This window comes from Osmerus eperlanus, chromosome 28, assembly GCF_963692335.1.
Source record: "Osmerus eperlanus chromosome 28, fOsmEpe2.1, whole genome shotgun sequence".
NCBI classification, from domain to species: Eukaryota; Metazoa; Chordata; class Actinopteri; order Osmeriformes; family Osmeridae; genus Osmerus; species Osmerus eperlanus.
The window spans coordinates 1,668,049-1,686,066 of record NC_085045.1 but is presented as its reverse complement, the minus strand read 5'-3'; the positions used below and the strand labels follow the sequence as shown (position 1 = coordinate 1,686,066).

Below are 18,018 nucleotides of genomic sequence, written 5' to 3'. Positions count from 1 at the left end.
GCATGACTGACACGCAACTATCTCCTACTGACCTAGTCACCACAGGACAGCAGTGGTTTAGAAAAAGACTGTTTAACTTGCAGCCTGATAACTTCCCTGCTGTGCCCTTACCACTAATGTACTGTTTGCTTTGAGACATGCTCAGTCAGAGACCGCTCAAACCTGAGACCTGGTTGTAAAGCTCTCAGTGGACTATTAGTCTTTGATGAGATCGATCCTTTGAATAATGCCAGGCTGGGCTGGTCAGGCCTATAGTCTGAGCTGGGTTAGCTGGACTAGGCTGGGGAGGGCAGGGTTATGGGGGCCGAGCTAGTCTGGGCTGGGTAGGTATGGGCAGGGTTATGTGGGCTGGGTGGGTTGCTTGGTGGGACACATTGAGTACAGAGAGGGGGACTGCGTCACCAAAGCCTTTGGCAAAGGTCATCTTACCTGGAGGTGCAGACCTTTACACAGCGTTGCAGCAAGCCGGTTGATAGTAGCCTGACAGCAATTTAACAGAAAGCGAAATAGATTTGAATTAGTAAAAGTCAAGGAAGCAAGGTCCTGGACTTTGAGCAGTGCCAATTATTATAATTTGTTGTCTCCACTGCGGTTTGTGACCGGAGCTCGGCTCTTCAAACTAAACGAATTATAGGAAAGTATCTTGTCTCGTAGAGCCATTGCTTTGATATTACTTTGGTGTAGTTGTAGGCTATAACTTGCACTGCTGTATTGGTTATGAATTTTAAAATGACCTAGTTTGCAACTCGTAGTTTTCACTTGTTTATGTCATGGGTGAGAAAGGTTTTGAAAACATGAAGAAAAAACTTCCGTTTTCAAAGCTAAAGGGCTTCACCTTTGGCTTCACTTGATGCGCGTCCAAAAACCATCCCAAATAACAAAAATATAACGTTAAATGTTTCCCTAATCGGGAGGAGTGGTGGCTGGGGGCGCCCGTACAAAATAGTAAAACGTGTTGTAAACTAGCAATGTTTGTGCTAGTGTCGTTAGCCCAATTCTCAACTCGCACTCAAATACCGGATCCAGTGCAATTATACAGACGTTAGACTAAACCCAACGTATGTTGTTAAGTAGGGCCAATTAAATACAAGGAGCTTTGAAAAAAGTCTTACCTTTTCTCTCCGGTAACGTTAACGGTAACAGCACCCACTAACGTCAGCATCTAGAATTACGAAATTGACACGCGGAGGAGCGCCAATATTCAAGCAGGTACATGCTACTCCCAATATTGGCCTCTTGAGCGCGGGCGTCGGCCAATCCCGATTAGCTCATAGAATTGAATTGTCCGAGGACTGACACACACATACACTGTCTCTTTCTTTTCACGCATACATTCACACTCAACAATGCTATAATTCTGTGTTTCTTGAAGATTTTAATAATTTGGAATAAATCATTGATATGTTCCTGGCAGACAGACAGTTGAAGCTTATTACAAAACTGTTATCATTTAGATAAACCTTGATAAGCAAAGTAGAATGTCAATAGCAGCGATAATGTACTTGACATAGTGAAATACCTCACACCGATAACACATATTCCTGTTTCTTCAGGTAATGCGGTGCTGAGAAATCTTGAGATAAAGGAGAATGCCTTGGTAGGTTCTTTGTCATTTTCATGTTTGAACTTTTTTTGTGTGGGTTTCCTCAGGTTTGTTGATGGTGTTGCGCTTGTTCTTTCAGAGTCAACTGGACATTCCTTTCAAAGTGAGAGCAGGGCATATAGGTAAGTTTTGGAGTCCAATATTGACCTGATTTCTACACCTCTGTAGTGAAAAATTTGATATTTGTCACGTCTCTTCTGTTTCTCTCAACTTTCCATATTTCCTTTTCTCTCACGCTCTGTGATTGTTTTTCAGGACGGTTGGAGCTTAAGATTCCTTGGAAGAACCTGTACACCCAATCAGTGGAGGCGACACTGGATGGAGTCTACCTGCTCATCGTGCCCACAGCCAGTAAGAAACCCCCGTCCAGTATGACCAGGAAGTGCCTCTCTTTCATCTCGTTCACACAGGAAGATACACCCGAATATGGCACTGTATACATTTGTGTTTGTGTGTGTACTGCTCATGTATGTACGTGCAAGTGTGTATTTACGTGCTTGTGTGTACCTACGCGTGTGTGTGTGTGTGTCAGGTATCAAGTACGATGCGGAGAAGGAGGACAAGCAGTTGCAGGAGGTGCGTCAGAGGGAGCTGCAGAGGATCGAGGATACCAAGCAGAAGGCCGCTGAGCAAGGTCAGAGGTCACGGAGGTTGTTGTGGAAAGAGCCTCCAAGCTCTACGCTCAAGGATAAAAAACGCGCACTGTGTTTATAAGTATGACCTCTCTGAGTGTCTAAAACTACCATGGAACATGCATCACCAGGAGTTCCCTGATCTTTGAGAAATCAAGGGATCAATACACGGGAAAAACATGTTCAACACAGTGATTCTTACCTAGGTATCATATAAACATGTTCAACACAGAGATTCTTACCTAGGTATCATATAAAACATGTTCAACACAGAGATTCTTACCTAGGTATCATATAAAACATGTTCAACACAGTGATTCTTACCTAGGTATCATATAAAACATGTTCAACACAGTGGTTCTTACCTAGGTATCATATAAAACATGTTCAACACAGAGATTCTTACCTAGGTATCATATAAAACATGTTCAACACAGTGATTCTTACCTAGGTATCATATAAAACATGTTCAACACAGAGATTCTTACCTAGGTATCATATAAAGCATGGTCAACACAGTGATTCTTAACTAGGTGTCATATAAATAGATGTACCCAACACTACCCTGGTAGTAAGCCGTTACCTGGGTTTCTTCCTGCCGTTCAGAAAACCCCACCTTGGAAAAGCAGGACACCTTTGTGGAGAAGCTGGTCACCCAGGTGATCAAGAACCTGCAGGTGAAGATCTCCAACATCCACGTCCGCTACGAGGATGACGTGAGTGTCTACCTTTCCGTTATCCGTTCAGGAAGTGAAGAGCTGGAGGGTTTTGCTTCCTGGGCTCAGATCAACGTTATTTTTACGTTTTTATTCATTTAGTTGACCTCATGTGCATAGATGCAAAAAATGCAGGTTATCAGAACAGGAAATTTCTAACTGTATGTTAATAGTGGAAAGAAATGGTAATTTTTGCAACTTTTCAATTACTTGTTCAAATATTTGTTACTGTCTATTTATATAATATTATTTTTTTCCTTTCTGTCTCTCTTCTCCCTCTCCATTTCTCTCTCAATTTTGCTCTCCCCTTATCCTCTCTCTTTCTCTCTCTTTCTCTCTCTTTCTCTCTCTTTCTCTCTCTTTCTCTCTCTCTCTCTCTCTCTCTCTCTCTCTCTCTCTCAGGTCACCAACCCTAACTGTCCTCTGTCTTTCGGGGTATCCCTTCAAAACCTCAGCCTGCAGGTACAGTAAACATTCAGAGTATGATCCTGCTCAAACACTGGGCTGTCTGAGGCTGTGGCTGCTTCTGGTTCCTAACCCTAAGCTGAACCCTGTCGTGTTCCCACAGACGTGTGACGCAAACTGGAAGCCTTGTCTCCTGAACGAGAAAGCCAAGCTCTTCTTCAAGGTAGCGTTTTCCTGCTACCACAGCTACTGTTTGCACATTGAACTGTCTGTACAGCTTACATTATAACATCTGTATTTGCTCATGGATTTGTAACTGCACAGTTCAGTTGTGATGAGGCGTGGTCGTGGGATAGGAAGGCTTGTCTGTAATATATCTCTGTGTGTTCGTGATTTTGTCTCTAGCTCGTTCAGTTGGACAACCTGTTTGCCTACTGGAATGTCAATTCCACCCTCTACTCCAACCACAGCCCAGATCAGGCCCTGGTGAGTCACCCTCTCAACATTTACCTGTGTGTTGTGTGAGCAAGCTTGTGTTGTTTGTCTGTGTGTGTGTGTGTGTGTGTGTACTGGTGACTCAGCTTGTAAACATCTGTATGTGTGTTCTGTGAGAGTGTGTGTGTATCTGTATGAGCTAGCTTGTGTTCTACATGCCTGTGTGTGTGTTTGTGTTAATTAGTGTGTGGCATTATCTGCCATCTCTAAACTAATTGCTTCTTTCTGTCTCCGGTTACCATAGCTATGTCTCCAGAACAGCATCACCGCCCAGTGTTCCCTCCCCGGCAACCATGACTTCAGTGAGTACACCATTCGATTGTGACCTCATCCCCTGGGTCAAATGCTCCATGGTCAGGCAGTCATCCATGGATGATGATAGCCCAAACTAGCCTATTATTATCATCATTATCTGATTGTTTTTGCTGAAATATCACTGCAAGATCAGGCTGACCAATCACTGTATCTTCCCTGTATCCTCGTGGCAGTTTTTCGTCCAATCACAGCGAACGCCAAGCTGCGTATGAACCCGCGGTCCGATGTGGACTTCTCCTCGCCCAAGGTGGACCTGGTGGTCAAACTGAGAGAGGTGGCCATCGAGCTGAACAGACCCCAGGTAGGACGGAGGAAGGAGGGAGAACATGGGGAGGGTGGGAGGGAGGACAGGGAGGGTGGGAGGGAGGGAGGGAGGGAGGGTAGGTAGGTAGGTAGGTAGGTAGGTGAGAGGGAGGGTGGGTAGGTGGGAGGGATGGTGGGTAGGTGGGAGGGAGGACAGGGAGGGTGGGAGGGAGGGTGGGTAGGTGGGAGGGAGGACAGGGAGGGAGGGTGGGTAGGTGGGAGGGAGGGTGGGTGGGTAGGTGGGAGGGAGGGTGGGAGGGAGGGTGGGTAGGTGGGAGGGAGGACAGGGAGGGTGAGGGAGACTGAGAGCCGAGCTGGACGTTTTGTCTGTGTGTGATCATGCTCTATCTGACCCCTGACCTCCCCCTCTCCTCTTCCTTCCAGTACATCAGCATTCTGGAGCTGCTGGGCTCTGTGGACATGATGTCACGCAACCTTCCATACAGGAAGTACCGTCCAAGAGTCCACGTTCACACCAACGCCTTCCAATGGTCAGAACCCTTTACCAAGCAGAGAGAGCTCTCTGGGATTCATACTGCATCACTCTGCTTTCGGATATGCTCATATCTGTGTGTGTGTGTGTGTGTGTGCCATATCCAGGTGGCAGTACGTGATAACGGGCATCATGGAGGTCGATGTGAAGCCCCGGTTGCACATGTGGTCATGGAAACACATCAAGCGTCACCGGGTGACGGTGAAACGTTACCGGGAACGCTACAAGGAGAAGATCACCAGCAAGAAGCCCCCAGACACCCTGCTCAAGGAACTGGAGGTCCTCTCCTCTTCCTGGCTTTATCTTCTCAGCCTTTGATGGATGATGGACATTAAGTAATGGACAATTATCCATGTGAGTCATCTGTTAAATGGCTAAATCAATACTCTTGTCTTTCTGTGTGTGTGTGTTTCTGTGTGTGTGTGTGTTCAGGAACACGAGAAGACGCTGGATATCTTCAACATCACTCTGGCCAGACAGCAGGCTGAAATGGAGGTATGCCAACAACACAGCGAGCAGCACAGCCTCTCTCTCTTATCTCTCCTCTGTTATCTCTCTCCTCTCTCTCTTATCTCTCTTTCCTCTACTCTCTCCTCTCTTATCTCTCTCTTATCGGTCGTCTCTTTCTACACATCTGTTATTTATCATGTCTCAAATCTGACCTAGCGGCGCCATCTTCTCCTGACACACCCCAGTAACGTGTGTGTAGACTTCCTCAGTGAGTGCCGTCAGGGCTTGTTGGTCTGCATGGTGTCAACAGCTAACCGCTGTCCCAGCCTGCCGCTGTGGTCGCTTCACAGCTCTGTGGACGATGTGTCATGTGACCTCCCTGAGACTCTGTGGTCGAGTTGTTACAGCTCACAGAGACTCAGCTGTTGGCCTGCGCTGCTGCTTGACCGCTGGTTAGGGTGAGATTCACACTGGTACTTAGATTGATTTTGATGTTAACACTGCCCCTCCACCCCTCTTCCTCCTCTCCTCCCCTTGCCCATGCTCCCTCCACCCTCCTCCCTCTCCTTCTCCACCCCTCCACCTCCCTCCTGTCCCCAGGCCAGCAAGGCAGGCCTCCGTATCTATCGCCCGGGGCTGAAGATGGAGGAGGAGGAGTCTCAGAGCTGGTTCGGCTGGGCGTGGGGCTGGGGAGGCAAGGGCGCCACCCAGGCCCAGGAGGTCAAGACCGGAGGTGAGACACGGGACACCCCCGTGACACCACATACTCTCAATACATTCACATTTAGTCATTTAGCAGAGGCTCTTATCCAGAGCGACTTACAGTAAGTACAGGGACATTCCCCCGAGGCAAGTAGGGTGAAGTGCCTTGCCCAAGGACACAACGTCATTTGGTCGGCCAGGAATCGAACCGGCAAACTTCTGATTACTAGCCCGATTCCCTAACCACTCAGCCACCTGACTCCCCGGCACATCTGAGGCACTTTACATCTGGATATTGATTTGTGTGTTTGTCTGTCACCTTCTCTGTTCTATTGACCCGGCTCCGCCCCTCTCCCGGCTGGTCCCGCCCCTTCAGGGTTTGATGGGCTGATGACACCTGCTGAGAAGTCCAAACTCTACACTGCCATTGGATACAGCGAGACGGCTGTCAATCCCAACGTGCCAAAGAATGTGAGTGGCTGCCAATCCTAAGCCCCGTCCAGATTTCTTGTAGTGCTGAGATACACACGAGAGGCAGAGTTATATAGAAAACAGATACACACACACACACTAAGTGTCTGTTGATGTGGGCCTGCAGTTTGAGGACATGAAGGTCGACTTCCACATGGAGAAGCTGTCAGTGTCCATCAAGGACAGCAAGGACAAGGATGAGATCATCAAGCTGACTGTGGAGGAGCTGAAGTCCCTGCTGACCCAGAGGCCTGGGGCTCAGGCCATTAAGTAGGCTGGCTGGTTCTGTCTGTCTGGTCTGTCTGTCTGGCTGGCTGGCTGGCTTTCTGTCTGTCTGTCTGTCTGTCTGTCTGTCTGTCTGTCTGTCTGTCTGATTCTGTCTATCCTGTCTGTCTGCCTGCCTGTCCCTCTGTATGTCTGTGTCTCTCCTGTGCTGTCTATATCCTTCTCTTCCTGTCTGTCTGCTGGTTCTATCTCTCTTGTTTCCCTCTCTCTGACCCTCTCCTCTCATCTCCTCCTCCTCTCCCCTCACCTCCTTCCTCATCCCCACACCCCTCCCCCCAGGCTGGTTGCCAGGCTGAGTCTGTTTGAGGTGACCGGGCTGTCCAGTAACCGGGTGGCGCCCACGCTGCTGTCGTCGAGGAAGGCTGCCACGGTAACGGGCACTCCCCTGCTGAGCATCCTGTTTGAGACCAACCCCCTGGACGCCAGCGCCGACCAGAGGCTGAAGGTCCAGTCCCAGCCCCTGGAGATCATCTACGACGCTGTGAGTCTGGCTGTGTGTGTGTGTGAGAGAGAGAGAAGAGGTGTGTGTTTGTGATACAAAGATGTGTGTGTGTGTGTGAGAGAGAGAGAAGAGGTGTGTGTTTGTGATACAAAGATGTGTGTGTGTGTGTGAGAGAGAGAGAAGAGGTGTGTGTTTGTGATACAAAGATGTGTGTGTGTGTGTGAGAGAGAGAGAAGAGGTGTGTGTTTGTGATACAAAGATGTGTGTGTGTGTGTGACAGGGTGTTTCTCTGCCCTGTAGATAACAGTGAACGGCATGTCGGCCTTCTTCATGCCCCCTGACGACATTCAGCTGGACGAACTAACCAACGCCACGCTGATGAAGCTGGAGCAGTTCAGAGACAGGACCGCCACAGGTGTGTGTGTGTGTGTGTGACTTGTTTGCTTTCCTCAGGACAGGATATCAGCCTCATAGACCAGACTTCCTTCTAAGACCCACGCTCTCCATCTGTAGTCAGTTGCACTTTTCTAGTTTACACATCCTCTCTATCCTACGCACAGACTCGATTCGCTCGATTCGCTCTCTCGTTCATTATACGCCCGGCACCTCCTTTCCCCAGGTCTGCTGTACGTCATCGAGACCCAGAAGGTTCTGGACTTGAACGTCAACCTGATGGCGTCCTACGTGATCATCCCTCAGACGGGCTTCTACAGCGGCACCCAGAACGTCGTCCTGCTGGACCTGGGACACTTCAAGGTCAGGCGAGGATAGGAGGGTTCCTCGAGGGCGTTTTAAAGAGGGTGTTGTCTCCAAAGCGGCGTTTCGGGGGATTCGAACCTGCGACCTCTTGATGTTGTGTCCGGCTTGCTGTGTGTGCAGGTGACCAGTCAGAGCAGGAAGGGGCTTCCTCAGCTGTCGGTGGGCAGCAGCACCATCGATGAGTTCATGTCCCGCGCCTACGACAGCTTCGACGTGCAGCTCAGCAGCCTGCAGCTGCTGTACAGCAAGCCTGGTAGGGGGGCACCACACACACACTCACACACACACACACACACACACACACACTCACACACACACACACACACTCACTCACACACACACACACACACACACACTCTCTCACACACACACACTCACACACACACTCACACACACTCACTCTCACACACACTCACACACACACACTCACACACACACACACACACTCACACACTCACTCACACACTCACACTCACACACACACACTCACACACACACACACACACACACCCGCACACACACAGTTAAACTCACACACCCTCTCAGTCCCTCCCGATGCTCCTGTGTTAGACGGGGACTGGAAGAACGCCCGTAAGCTGAAGAAGTCGTCGCTTCACATCCTGGAGCCTGTGGACCTGAAGGTGGTGTTCAGCAGGGCCATGGTGGTGTCCGACCCTCGCATGCCCAAGTACGACTCTGTCCCTGCTCACGTACACACACACACACACACTCTCTCACTCCCTGTCTCTCTCTCTTTCTCTCTCTCTCACACTCACTGACTCTCTATATCACACTCACTGACTCTTTCTCTCTCCCACACACACACACTCACTCAGTCTCTCTCTCACACTTACTGACTCTCCCTCTCTGTCGCTTTCACACACACACACTCATTGACTCCCTCACTCCTTCACTGTGTGTGTGTGTGTGTGTGTGTGTGGTCCAGGTTCAAGGTGTCTGGGGAGCTGCCTCGGCTGTCGGTGCGTATCTCAGATGATAAGGTGCGCGGCGTGCTGGCTCTGATTGACAGCATCCCCCTGCCTGAGAGCAGACCAGCCCCTCGCGGCTCCGCATCACACTCCACACCCAAGGTACTCTCTCTCCCTGTGTGTGTGTGTGTGTGTGTCTATCAAGGAGCCACACTTGAGGTAAACTGTGTGTGTTTGTCTGCAGGCACCTAAGTCCTACACGCCTCAGCTAACCCCCAGGAAACCAGCTATAGCTGACCTGAGATCCTCAATCATCTTCGACTCAGGTGAGACACACACACACACACTGTTCCCAGCCCTCAGGTGTGATATGAGACTAATTTCACACGTCACTTATTTCCTGTGTGTGTGTGCTCAGGTTCGGAGGAGGATCTGTTCTATGATGCTCCCAGCTCCCCAATAGGAGACCAGCCCTTCTTCCCAGACATGCCCAGTCCGCTCCAGCGCTCAGTGTCGGTCAAGAGGAGGGGCCTGGTGAAGAAAGACCCTCAGAAGAACATGACGGAGCTCCTCGTCAGGTTTGAGATCAATGAGGTATGGAACCCTCTCTCCTCTCCTCTCTCCTCTCTTCTCATCTCTCTCTTCTCATCTCTCTCCTCTCTCCTCTCTTCTCACCTCTCTCTTCTCATTCCTCTCCTCTCTTCTCACCTCTCTTCTCACCTCTCTCTTCTCAACTCTCTCTCCTCTCAACTCTCTCTCCTCTCAACTCTCTCTCCTCTCCTCTCTTCTCATCTCTTTCTTCTCATATCTCTCTCCTCTCTTCTCATCTCTCTCTCCTCTCCTCACCTCTCTTCTCACCTCTCTTCTCACCTCTCTCTTCTCAACTCTCTCTCCTCTCCTTTCTTCTCATCTCTACTCTCCTCTCCTGTACTATACCATATCATACTGTACTGTACCGTACTGTACCGTACAACACTGTCCCCTCCTGTGTGTGTGTGTAGGTGTCGGTGCAGCTGTGTCGTCTGAGCGGAGGTGTGGAGGTGTCTGTGCTCCAGCTGGACATCGAGGGGCTGGGCACAGAGTTCAGCCTGCGCACCTTCGACATGACCTCCTACACTTTCCTCCGGGAGATCTGCCTCAAGAGCCCCGAGCACATGGGTCAGTGTGTGTGTGTGTGTGTGTGAGAATGTGTGTTTGTGTGTGTGAGGATGTGGCGTTTTATGTGATTTATTTGCATGCTCTGTGTGTGTGTGTGTGTGTGTGTGTGTGTGTGTGTGTGTGTGTGTTAATGTGCTTCTTCCTATGGGGTCTCAGATTCTGAAGAGAAGATGGTTCATCTCATCACTACTCTAGACAACACTGAGGATGACCTGCTCACTCTGGAATACACCAAGGTACACACACACACACACACCTTACAGAAATATACCACACACATGCACACACATGCACACACACACACACACACTGTGCCTATAACTGAGTCTTTCTCTTTCAGGCTGATAAAAATGGTCCAGAATTCAAGTCCAACTACAACAACACAGAACAACTGATCAAGGTGAGGATGGATCTGTCTCTCTGGGCTCCATTCTGTGGACTGTTTCTTGCTGAATTACATTTTAAACTCTCAAATCGAAACTGTACTGTACTCTACTCTATCCTACTCTACTCTACCCCCCAGGTGAACTTCTCGTCTCTGGACGTGCACCTGCACACAGAGGCGCTCCTCAACGCCATGAACTTCCTGAACAGCCTCCTCCCCCCCCCCTCCGCCGAGAAGGGGGCGGGGCCAGAGGACCTGCCCACCATCCCGGAGGAGGACGAGGGAGAGGGGGATGAGGAGGGGAAGGAGAAAGAGTCCACAGTACCAAAGAAACCATGTAACTGTCCACCTGATGAATCATGGATGTTGTTGTGCTTGCCAGGCTGAGGATACTGGTGTGATGGGGATATATACAGTATTATATACTATTATGTAATACAAGTACTATATAAGTAAAAGTATTAGTAGTATAAGTATTATAGATGCAACAGTATGCGACACAGGCTTAACATGATGATTCTAGTTGACTTTATGGACTTTGTGTTTTCCAGGGCATTTATAACAACATATTCAATTCAGCCAAACCGGGGAGAGACGTAGATTAAAGAAAGGGGCTGGCGGATGTAATGAATGTATGAATGAATGCATGCGAAGACAATTAGGTTTGATCTTTATTCTCGTTGAGTCTCTTGAGTGTGACGAGCCAGACTGAGCTTTTGACGTTTGATGTTCCTCTGTGAAAGGAGATGTATCAAAGGGACGCTGTTAAGTTGTTGACAGAGAAGAGGAATCACCACATGCTTCTGTCTGAATGTTCTCTCTCTCTTCTTCATCTCTGCCTCCTCTTCTCCTCAGCTTGTAAGAAGTCCAAGTTTGAGGACGTGGTGAATTTGCACATCAGAGCCGACATGAACTGTCTGAAGGTTTTCATTCGAGGAGAGAAGGCCAGGATAGCTGAGATCTGCATTGAGGGTATAGAGTCTCTCTCTCTCTCTCTCGCTCTCTCTCGCTCGCTCGCAGGTCACCAACCCTAACTGTCCTCTGTCTTTCACACACACACACATATTTCACCTTTCCATCTTGGACTTTGGTAAGCTGTAATACTGCAAAGGACAAGGTTGCTATCTTGTGGTAGGAATGAAAAGAACAACACTCGAAGGCACCAGGTGACAAGGCTGTGTTCTAGAACTTGGACTCCGGGTTCTGGAATGTTGTGCGAGGTTCTGTGTTCTGTGTTGCAGGGCTGTTGTCGGAGGTTCTGATGAGGAAGAAGGAGATGGAGGTTCTGGCCAAGCTGAGGAACATCGTTATTCTGGACTGTGACAAGGAGGCCCTCTACAAGAAGGTAACCCGCTTGTGTTCAAACCTCCACAGCAACGTCAGTCAGAGAGAGAGACGATTATGAAGGTGTTGCAATATAGTTCCTAATTATGAGTGATTCTGTGTGTGTGTGTGTGTGTCCCAGACGGTGTCCATAGCTGATAAGGAGGTGTTTGACTTCCACATGTTGAACCACACGGACGCCACGGAGGGCGATGCCTACCTGGATATGATGAAGGTGGACGCCAGCGTCACCCTCACTGTGGGCTGCATCCAGATCATCTTCCTCAACAAGTTTGTCTCCTCCATACTGGTGAGGCCTCGGTACACCCTACACACTAGACTCTCTCTCTATCTCTCTCACTCACTCTCTCTATCTCTCTGTCACACTCTCTCCATCTATCACACTCTCTCGCTCTCGCTCTCTCGCTCTCGCTCTCGCTCTCTCTCTCTCTCTCTCTCTCTCTAACACCTACACCCTCAATCTCTCTCGCTCTCTCTCTCAATCACTCACTCACTCTCTCACTCTGTCTTACATACACACACACACACCAAACACTCACTCTAAAACACCGATATGGACCCCCCCTCCTCCCCAGGCGTTCATCAACAACTTCCAGGCAGCGAAGGAGGCTCTGGCGGAGGTGACGGTGCAGGCGGCAGAGAAGGCGACCGTGGGGGTGATGGAGCTGGCGGAGCGCAGCAGCCGCATCTCCCTGAGCGTGGACTTCAAGGCCCCGGTGGTGTTCGTCCCCCAGTCCTCCTCCTCCCCCAACGTCATTGTGGCCGACCTGGGCATGGTCACCGCCAAGAACCGCTTCACCACCGTGGACGAGCGCAAGCACGGGACCATCCCGCCCGTGGTGGACACCCTGATGGTGGCGCTGAGCGACCTCAAGCTGTACAGGTGCATGCTGGGAGCCTGGGAAAACCGGGAGGCTGTAGGATGGGAGCAGGTGTTGCTAGGGTGACATGTTGCTAGGGGGAGAAAGGGTCATTGGTCATATACATTCCTATATGTTTACACCAAGCCAAGGTGCATATGAAGGTTTTGCCCCAACTCTATCGTGTGTGTGTGTGTGTGTGTGTCCAGGACCACGTTTGAGCGCGGGGTGTTCCAGGGGGAGATCCAGCTGCTGAAGCCGGTGAACCTTGACCTCTCCATCAGGAGGAACCTGGCTTCCTCCTGGTACCACCTCATCCCAGACATCGAGATCAAGGCTCACCTCAAACCCATGAACGTGAGTGTCAGGGCTGTGCGTTAACACCTGTGTGTGTGTGCGTTAACACCTGTGTGTGTGTGCGTTAACACCTGTGTGTGTGTGCGTTAACACCTGTGTGTGTGTGTGTTAACACCTGTGTGTGTGTGTGTTAACACCTGTGTGTGTGTGCGTTAACACCTGTGTGTGTGTGCGTTAACACCTGTGTGTGTGTGCGTTAACACCTGTGTGTGTGTGTGTTAACACCTGTGTGTGTGTGCGTTAACACCTGTGTGTGTGTGCGTTAACACCTGTGTGTGTGTGCGTTAACACCTGTGTGTGTGTGCGTTAACACCTGTGTGTGTGTGCGTTAACACCTGTGTGTGTGTGCGTTAACACCTGTGTGTGTGTGCGTTAACACCTGTGTGTGTGTGCGTTAACACCTGTGTGTGTGTGCGTTAACACCTGTGTGTGTGTGCGTTAACACCTGTGTGTGTGTGCGTTAACACCTGTGTGTGTGTGCGTTAACACCTGTGTGTGTGTGCGTTAACACCTGTGTGTGTGTGTGTTAACACCTGTGTGTGTGTGCGTTAACACCTGTGTGTGTGTGCGTTAACACCTGTGTGTGTGTGCGTTAACACCTGTGTGTGTGTGCGTTAACACCTGTGTGTGTGTGCGTTAACACCTGTGTGTGTGTGCGTTAACACCTGTGTGTGTGTGCGTTAACACCTGTGTGTGTGTGTGTTAACACCTGTGTGTGTGTGCGTTAACACCTGTGTGTGTGTGCGTTAACACCTGTGTGTGTGTGCGTTAACACCTGTGTGTGTGTGCGTTAACACCTGTGTGTGTGTGCGTTAACACCTGTGTGTGTGTGTGTTAACACCTGTGTGTGTGTGTGTTAACACCTGTGTGTGTGTGTGTTAACACCTGTGTGTGTGTGCGTTAACACCTGTGTGTGTGTGTGTTAACACCTGTGTGTGTGTGTGTTAACACCTGTGTGTGTGTGCGTTAACACCTGTGTGTGTGTGCGTTAACACCTGTGTGTGTGTGCGTTAACACCTGTGTGTGTGTGTGTTAACACCTGTGTGTGTGTGTGTTAACACCTGTGTGTGTGTGTGTTAACACCTGTGTGTGTGTGCGTTAACACCTGTGTGTGTGTGCGTTAACACCTGTGTGTGTGTGTGTTAACACCTGTGTGTGTGTGTGTTAACACCTGTGTGTGTGTGCGTTAACACCTGTGTGTGTGTGCGTTAACACCTGTGTGTGTGTGCGTTAACACCTGTGTGTGTGTGCGTTAACACCTGTGTGTGTGTGCGTTAACACCTGTGTGTGTGTGCGTTAACACCTGTGTGTGTGTGCGTTAACACCTGTGTGTGTGTGCGTTAACACCTGTGTGTGTGTGCGTTAACACCTGTGTGTGTGTGCGTTAACACCTGTGTGTGTGTGCGTTAACACCTGTGTGTGTGTGCGTTAACACCTGTGTGTGTGTGTGTTAACACCTGTGTGTGTGTGCGTTAACACCTGTGTGTGTGTGCGTTAACACCCGTGTGTGTGTGTGTTAACACCTGTGTGTGTGTGTGTTAACACCCGTGTAAACGTGTGTGCGTTAACACCCGTGTAAACGTGTGTGCGTTAACACCTGTGTGTGTGTGTGTTAACACCCGTTTAAACGTGTGTGCGTTAACACCCGTGTAAACGTGTGTGCGTTAACACCTGTGTGTGTGTGTGTTAACACCCGTTTAAACGTGTGTGCGTTAACACCCGTGTAAACGTGTGTGCGTTAACACCCGTGTAAACGTGTGTGCGTTAACACCTGTGTAAACGTGTGTGTGTGTGTTAACACCCGTGTAAACGTGTGTGTGTTAAAACCTGTGTAAACGTGTGTGTGTGTGTTAACACCCGTGTAAACGTGTGTGTGTTAACACCTGTGTAAACGTGTGTGTGTGTGTTAACACTTGTGTAAACGTGTGTGTGCGTGTGTTAACACCTGTGTGTGTGTGCGTGTGTTAACACCTGTGTGTGTGTGTGCGTGTGTGTTAACACCTGTGTGTGTGTGTGCGTGTGTGTTAACACCTGTGTGTGTGTGTGCGTGTGTTAACACCTGTGTGTGTGTGTGTGCGTGTGTGTTAACACCTGTGTGTGCGTGTGTTAACACCTGTGTGTGCGTGTGCGTGTGTGCAGCTGATCCTGAGCCAGGACGACCTGACGGTGGTCCTGAGGACTCTGAGTGAGAACCTGGCAGAGACGTCGGACGCCGTGCCCCCCCCTCCCCCTCGCCTGCCCCCCCCGGCTGACCGCTCCGACACCACCTCCACCAGGGGCTCCCAGGGCTCCGGGGCCAACGCCCCCAGCAGCGGTGAGGACAGACTGGGGGGGTGTCAGGGTGTGTGTCTGGGTGTGTTAATGGTTATCTGTGGGTCTTTGTGTGTGACCAGGTGTCTGTGCTGCAGTACCAAGTGTGTGTGTCCAGGTGAGTGTGCTGCAGTATCAAGTGTGTGTGACCAGGTGTGTGTGACCAGGTGTGTGTGACCAGGTGTGTGTGACCAGGTGTGTGACCAGGTGTGTGACCAGGTGTGCTCCTGTCTGGCCTGCAGGCACCACGGTGGTGACAGCAGCTGTGGTGGAGCACCAGAAGACCATCAAGCTGAAGAGCACCCTCAAACTGGACTTCAAGTTCGACTCCCTGACCCTGGTGCTCTACACTCCTAATGGGAACGAGGTACACCACACACACACACACACTAGTACACTATGTTATTCAGACATCTATCACACTCTGATGTCTGACAACATTGCGTGTGTGTTTGTGCTGCGTGCTCATACCTGCTCACTTGTGTATTCTGTACGATGTGTGTGTGTGTGTGTGTTCAGGTGCAGGTGCTGGACTCGAGGCATGAGCAGCTGAAGCTGGCTGAGGTCACCCTGGGGACCATCTCCACCCTGGTGGACATGCTGTCTGACGGCTCCATGAAGGCCTGCGTCAAGCTCACCAACTGTCTGCTGGACGACAAGAGGCCCAGGATCAACATGGTCACCCCCAGGTACACACACACACCGACTCGACTTTGGTAAAAGATTGATCTGTAAAATACTGAGTCCCAAAAGCCCCCAAACCCCTCCCCTTTTTGTTCACAAGAGTTCCCTAAAACTCCTACATTTCCTGTTCACAAGAGCCCCATAACCCCTCCCCTTCCTGTCCAGGATGATGGCGATGCGCCCGGGGACAGAGAAGAACGTGATGGTGGTGGTGAACTACCGGGCGGGCCGTGACGGCACCACTCTGGATACGCTGGTGCAGGACGTGTACCTCTGCGCCAGCATGGACTTCCTGCTCACCGTGGCAGACTTCTTCCTCAAGGCCAGCCAGCAGGGCTTCTCTGGGCCTGCCGCCACGCCCAGACCCAGCAGCACCAAGCACAGCAGCAACAACGCTGGGAAAGAGCCTGGTGAGGGGGGTGAGGGGGGGGAGGGAGGGAGGGAGGGTGGTGGGGAGGGAGGGAGGGTGGGGGGGGGGGGAGGGAGGGAGGGAGGGTGGGAGGGAGGGAGGGGGGGAGGGAGGGGGGGGTCTGTGTAATATCGGTATGATGATCTGTATGAATAGATGGGATGGGTAGATGAATGAAGATGGAGAGAGAGAGAGAGAGAGAGAGGGAGAGAGGGAGTCATCAATGAAAGGAAGGTGATCGATTCCATGTAGTTTTTCACCCAGTGCTGGTGTCTTCATCTCCTCCTCAGTGTCCTCTGCTCCCGTGGTGTCCAAGATGGACATCAATGTTCTGGTGAAGAACCCTGAGATCGTGTTCGTGGCCGACCTCACGCGTGCCGACGCCCCCGCCCTCGTCATGACGACGGAGTGCGAGCTGGTGATGAGGAGCGACCCCGGCGGCCAGCTGATAACCGCCAGCATCAAAGACCTGAAGGTGTGTGTGTGTGTGTGCAGACGTGTGTGTGTTTATGAGTGTGTGTTTGTGTGTGTGTGTTTATATGTGTGTGTGTGTGCGGACGTGTGTGTGTTTATGAGTTTGTGTGTGTGTGTGTGTGTGTGCTCCAGGTGGTGGCTTGTCCCTTCCTGAGGGAGAAGAGGAGGAACAACGTGACCACGGTGCTGCTGCCCTGTCAGGTGTTCTTCAGGAGCTCCCAGCCCACCGGCTCCCCTCAGGCCATGGAGGTCTCCATCCAGGACCTCACCCTCAAGGTAGCTGGCGCCCCCTGCTGCCCGGAGGAGCTCCTCACAGCTCTGAACACCCCCGCACCCGGAGCATTACACACATACGAAACAGTAAAACACAGTTTTAAGAGAAGGGTAGCGTAGTGGAAAGTGTAAAACACAGAATTAAATGTCATGTACTATCTATCGTGTACAGTACTTAATATACCATCATCATACCAAGTCATCATATCATATAATCATCTATACACATAAAACACAACCCCCCCCCCCTCCCCCAGGTATCCCCCATCATCATCAACACGGTGATCACCATCCAGTCAGTCCTCAGCCCCGCCGCTGAGACGCCCCAGGAGGAGGACAGCCCCGCTGCCCTGGCGCTGTGGGAGAAGCAGGGCTGGAAGGAGATGAACCTCTGGTTCCTGGAGGATCAGTGTCAGGAGGACGCCCAGTCCCTGGCCCCCCTCATCCCCCAGGGGGAGTCGCTGCAGGTCTGCACCTCAACACACACAAATCAAGTGGACCCTTGTTAGAACAGCATGGGATTGCTTTAACCAGGAATCCAGTTAGGTGCTTTAGATTCGACTGTCTGTCCGTCCCCGCAGGTGAGCATCAGCTCTATCTGCCTGACGCTGGAGGCAGGGGTGGGGCACCGCACCGTGCCCATGCTGCTGGCCAAGTCCTCCTTCTGTGGAGACGTCAAGGACTGGAGCACCCTCATCAACCTGCACAGCCAGCTCAACCTGGAGGTACACACACACACACTACACTATCAACCCTCACGCTCC

General features: G+C 50.8%; 1 protein-coding gene across 1 annotated transcript in view; it reads left to right on the top strand.

The window, feature by feature from the left end:
- Positions 1–18,018, top strand: part of vps13a (vacuolar protein sorting 13 homolog A) — a 32,777-nt gene that overhangs the window by 758 nt on the left and 14,001 nt on the right. The window contains 41 exon segments of the mRNA XM_062454057.1: positions 1,554–1,597; positions 1,683–1,725; positions 1,859–1,954; positions 2,136–2,237; positions 2,842–2,951; positions 3,354–3,413; positions 3,520–3,579; positions 3,762–3,842; positions 4,096–4,153; positions 4,340–4,467; positions 4,854–4,960; positions 5,070–5,241; positions 5,395–5,457; positions 6,013–6,145; positions 6,491–6,585; positions 6,713–6,855; positions 7,150–7,351; positions 7,613–7,727; positions 7,932–8,068; positions 8,192–8,324; positions 8,642–8,759; positions 9,018–9,162; positions 9,245–9,326; positions 9,419–9,594; positions 10,002–10,158; positions 10,315–10,394; positions 10,499–10,558; positions 10,682–10,880; positions 11,399–11,515; positions 11,785–11,888; positions 12,009–12,176; positions 12,463–12,770; positions 12,957–13,104; positions 15,244–15,418; positions 15,657–15,781; positions 15,934–16,103; positions 16,264–16,508; positions 16,798–16,982; positions 17,114–17,257; positions 17,512–17,721; positions 17,836–17,979. Coding sequence (XP_062310041.1) covers positions 1,554–1,597; positions 1,683–1,725; positions 1,859–1,954; positions 2,136–2,237; positions 2,842–2,951; positions 3,354–3,413; positions 3,520–3,579; positions 3,762–3,842; positions 4,096–4,153; positions 4,340–4,467; positions 4,854–4,960; positions 5,070–5,241; positions 5,395–5,457; positions 6,013–6,145; positions 6,491–6,585; positions 6,713–6,855; positions 7,150–7,351; positions 7,613–7,727; positions 7,932–8,068; positions 8,192–8,324; positions 8,642–8,759; positions 9,018–9,162; positions 9,245–9,326; positions 9,419–9,594; positions 10,002–10,158; positions 10,315–10,394; positions 10,499–10,558; positions 10,682–10,880; positions 11,399–11,515; positions 11,785–11,888; positions 12,009–12,176; positions 12,463–12,770; positions 12,957–13,104; positions 15,244–15,418; positions 15,657–15,781; positions 15,934–16,103; positions 16,264–16,508; positions 16,798–16,982; positions 17,114–17,257; positions 17,512–17,721; positions 17,836–17,979 — 5,342 coding nt within the window.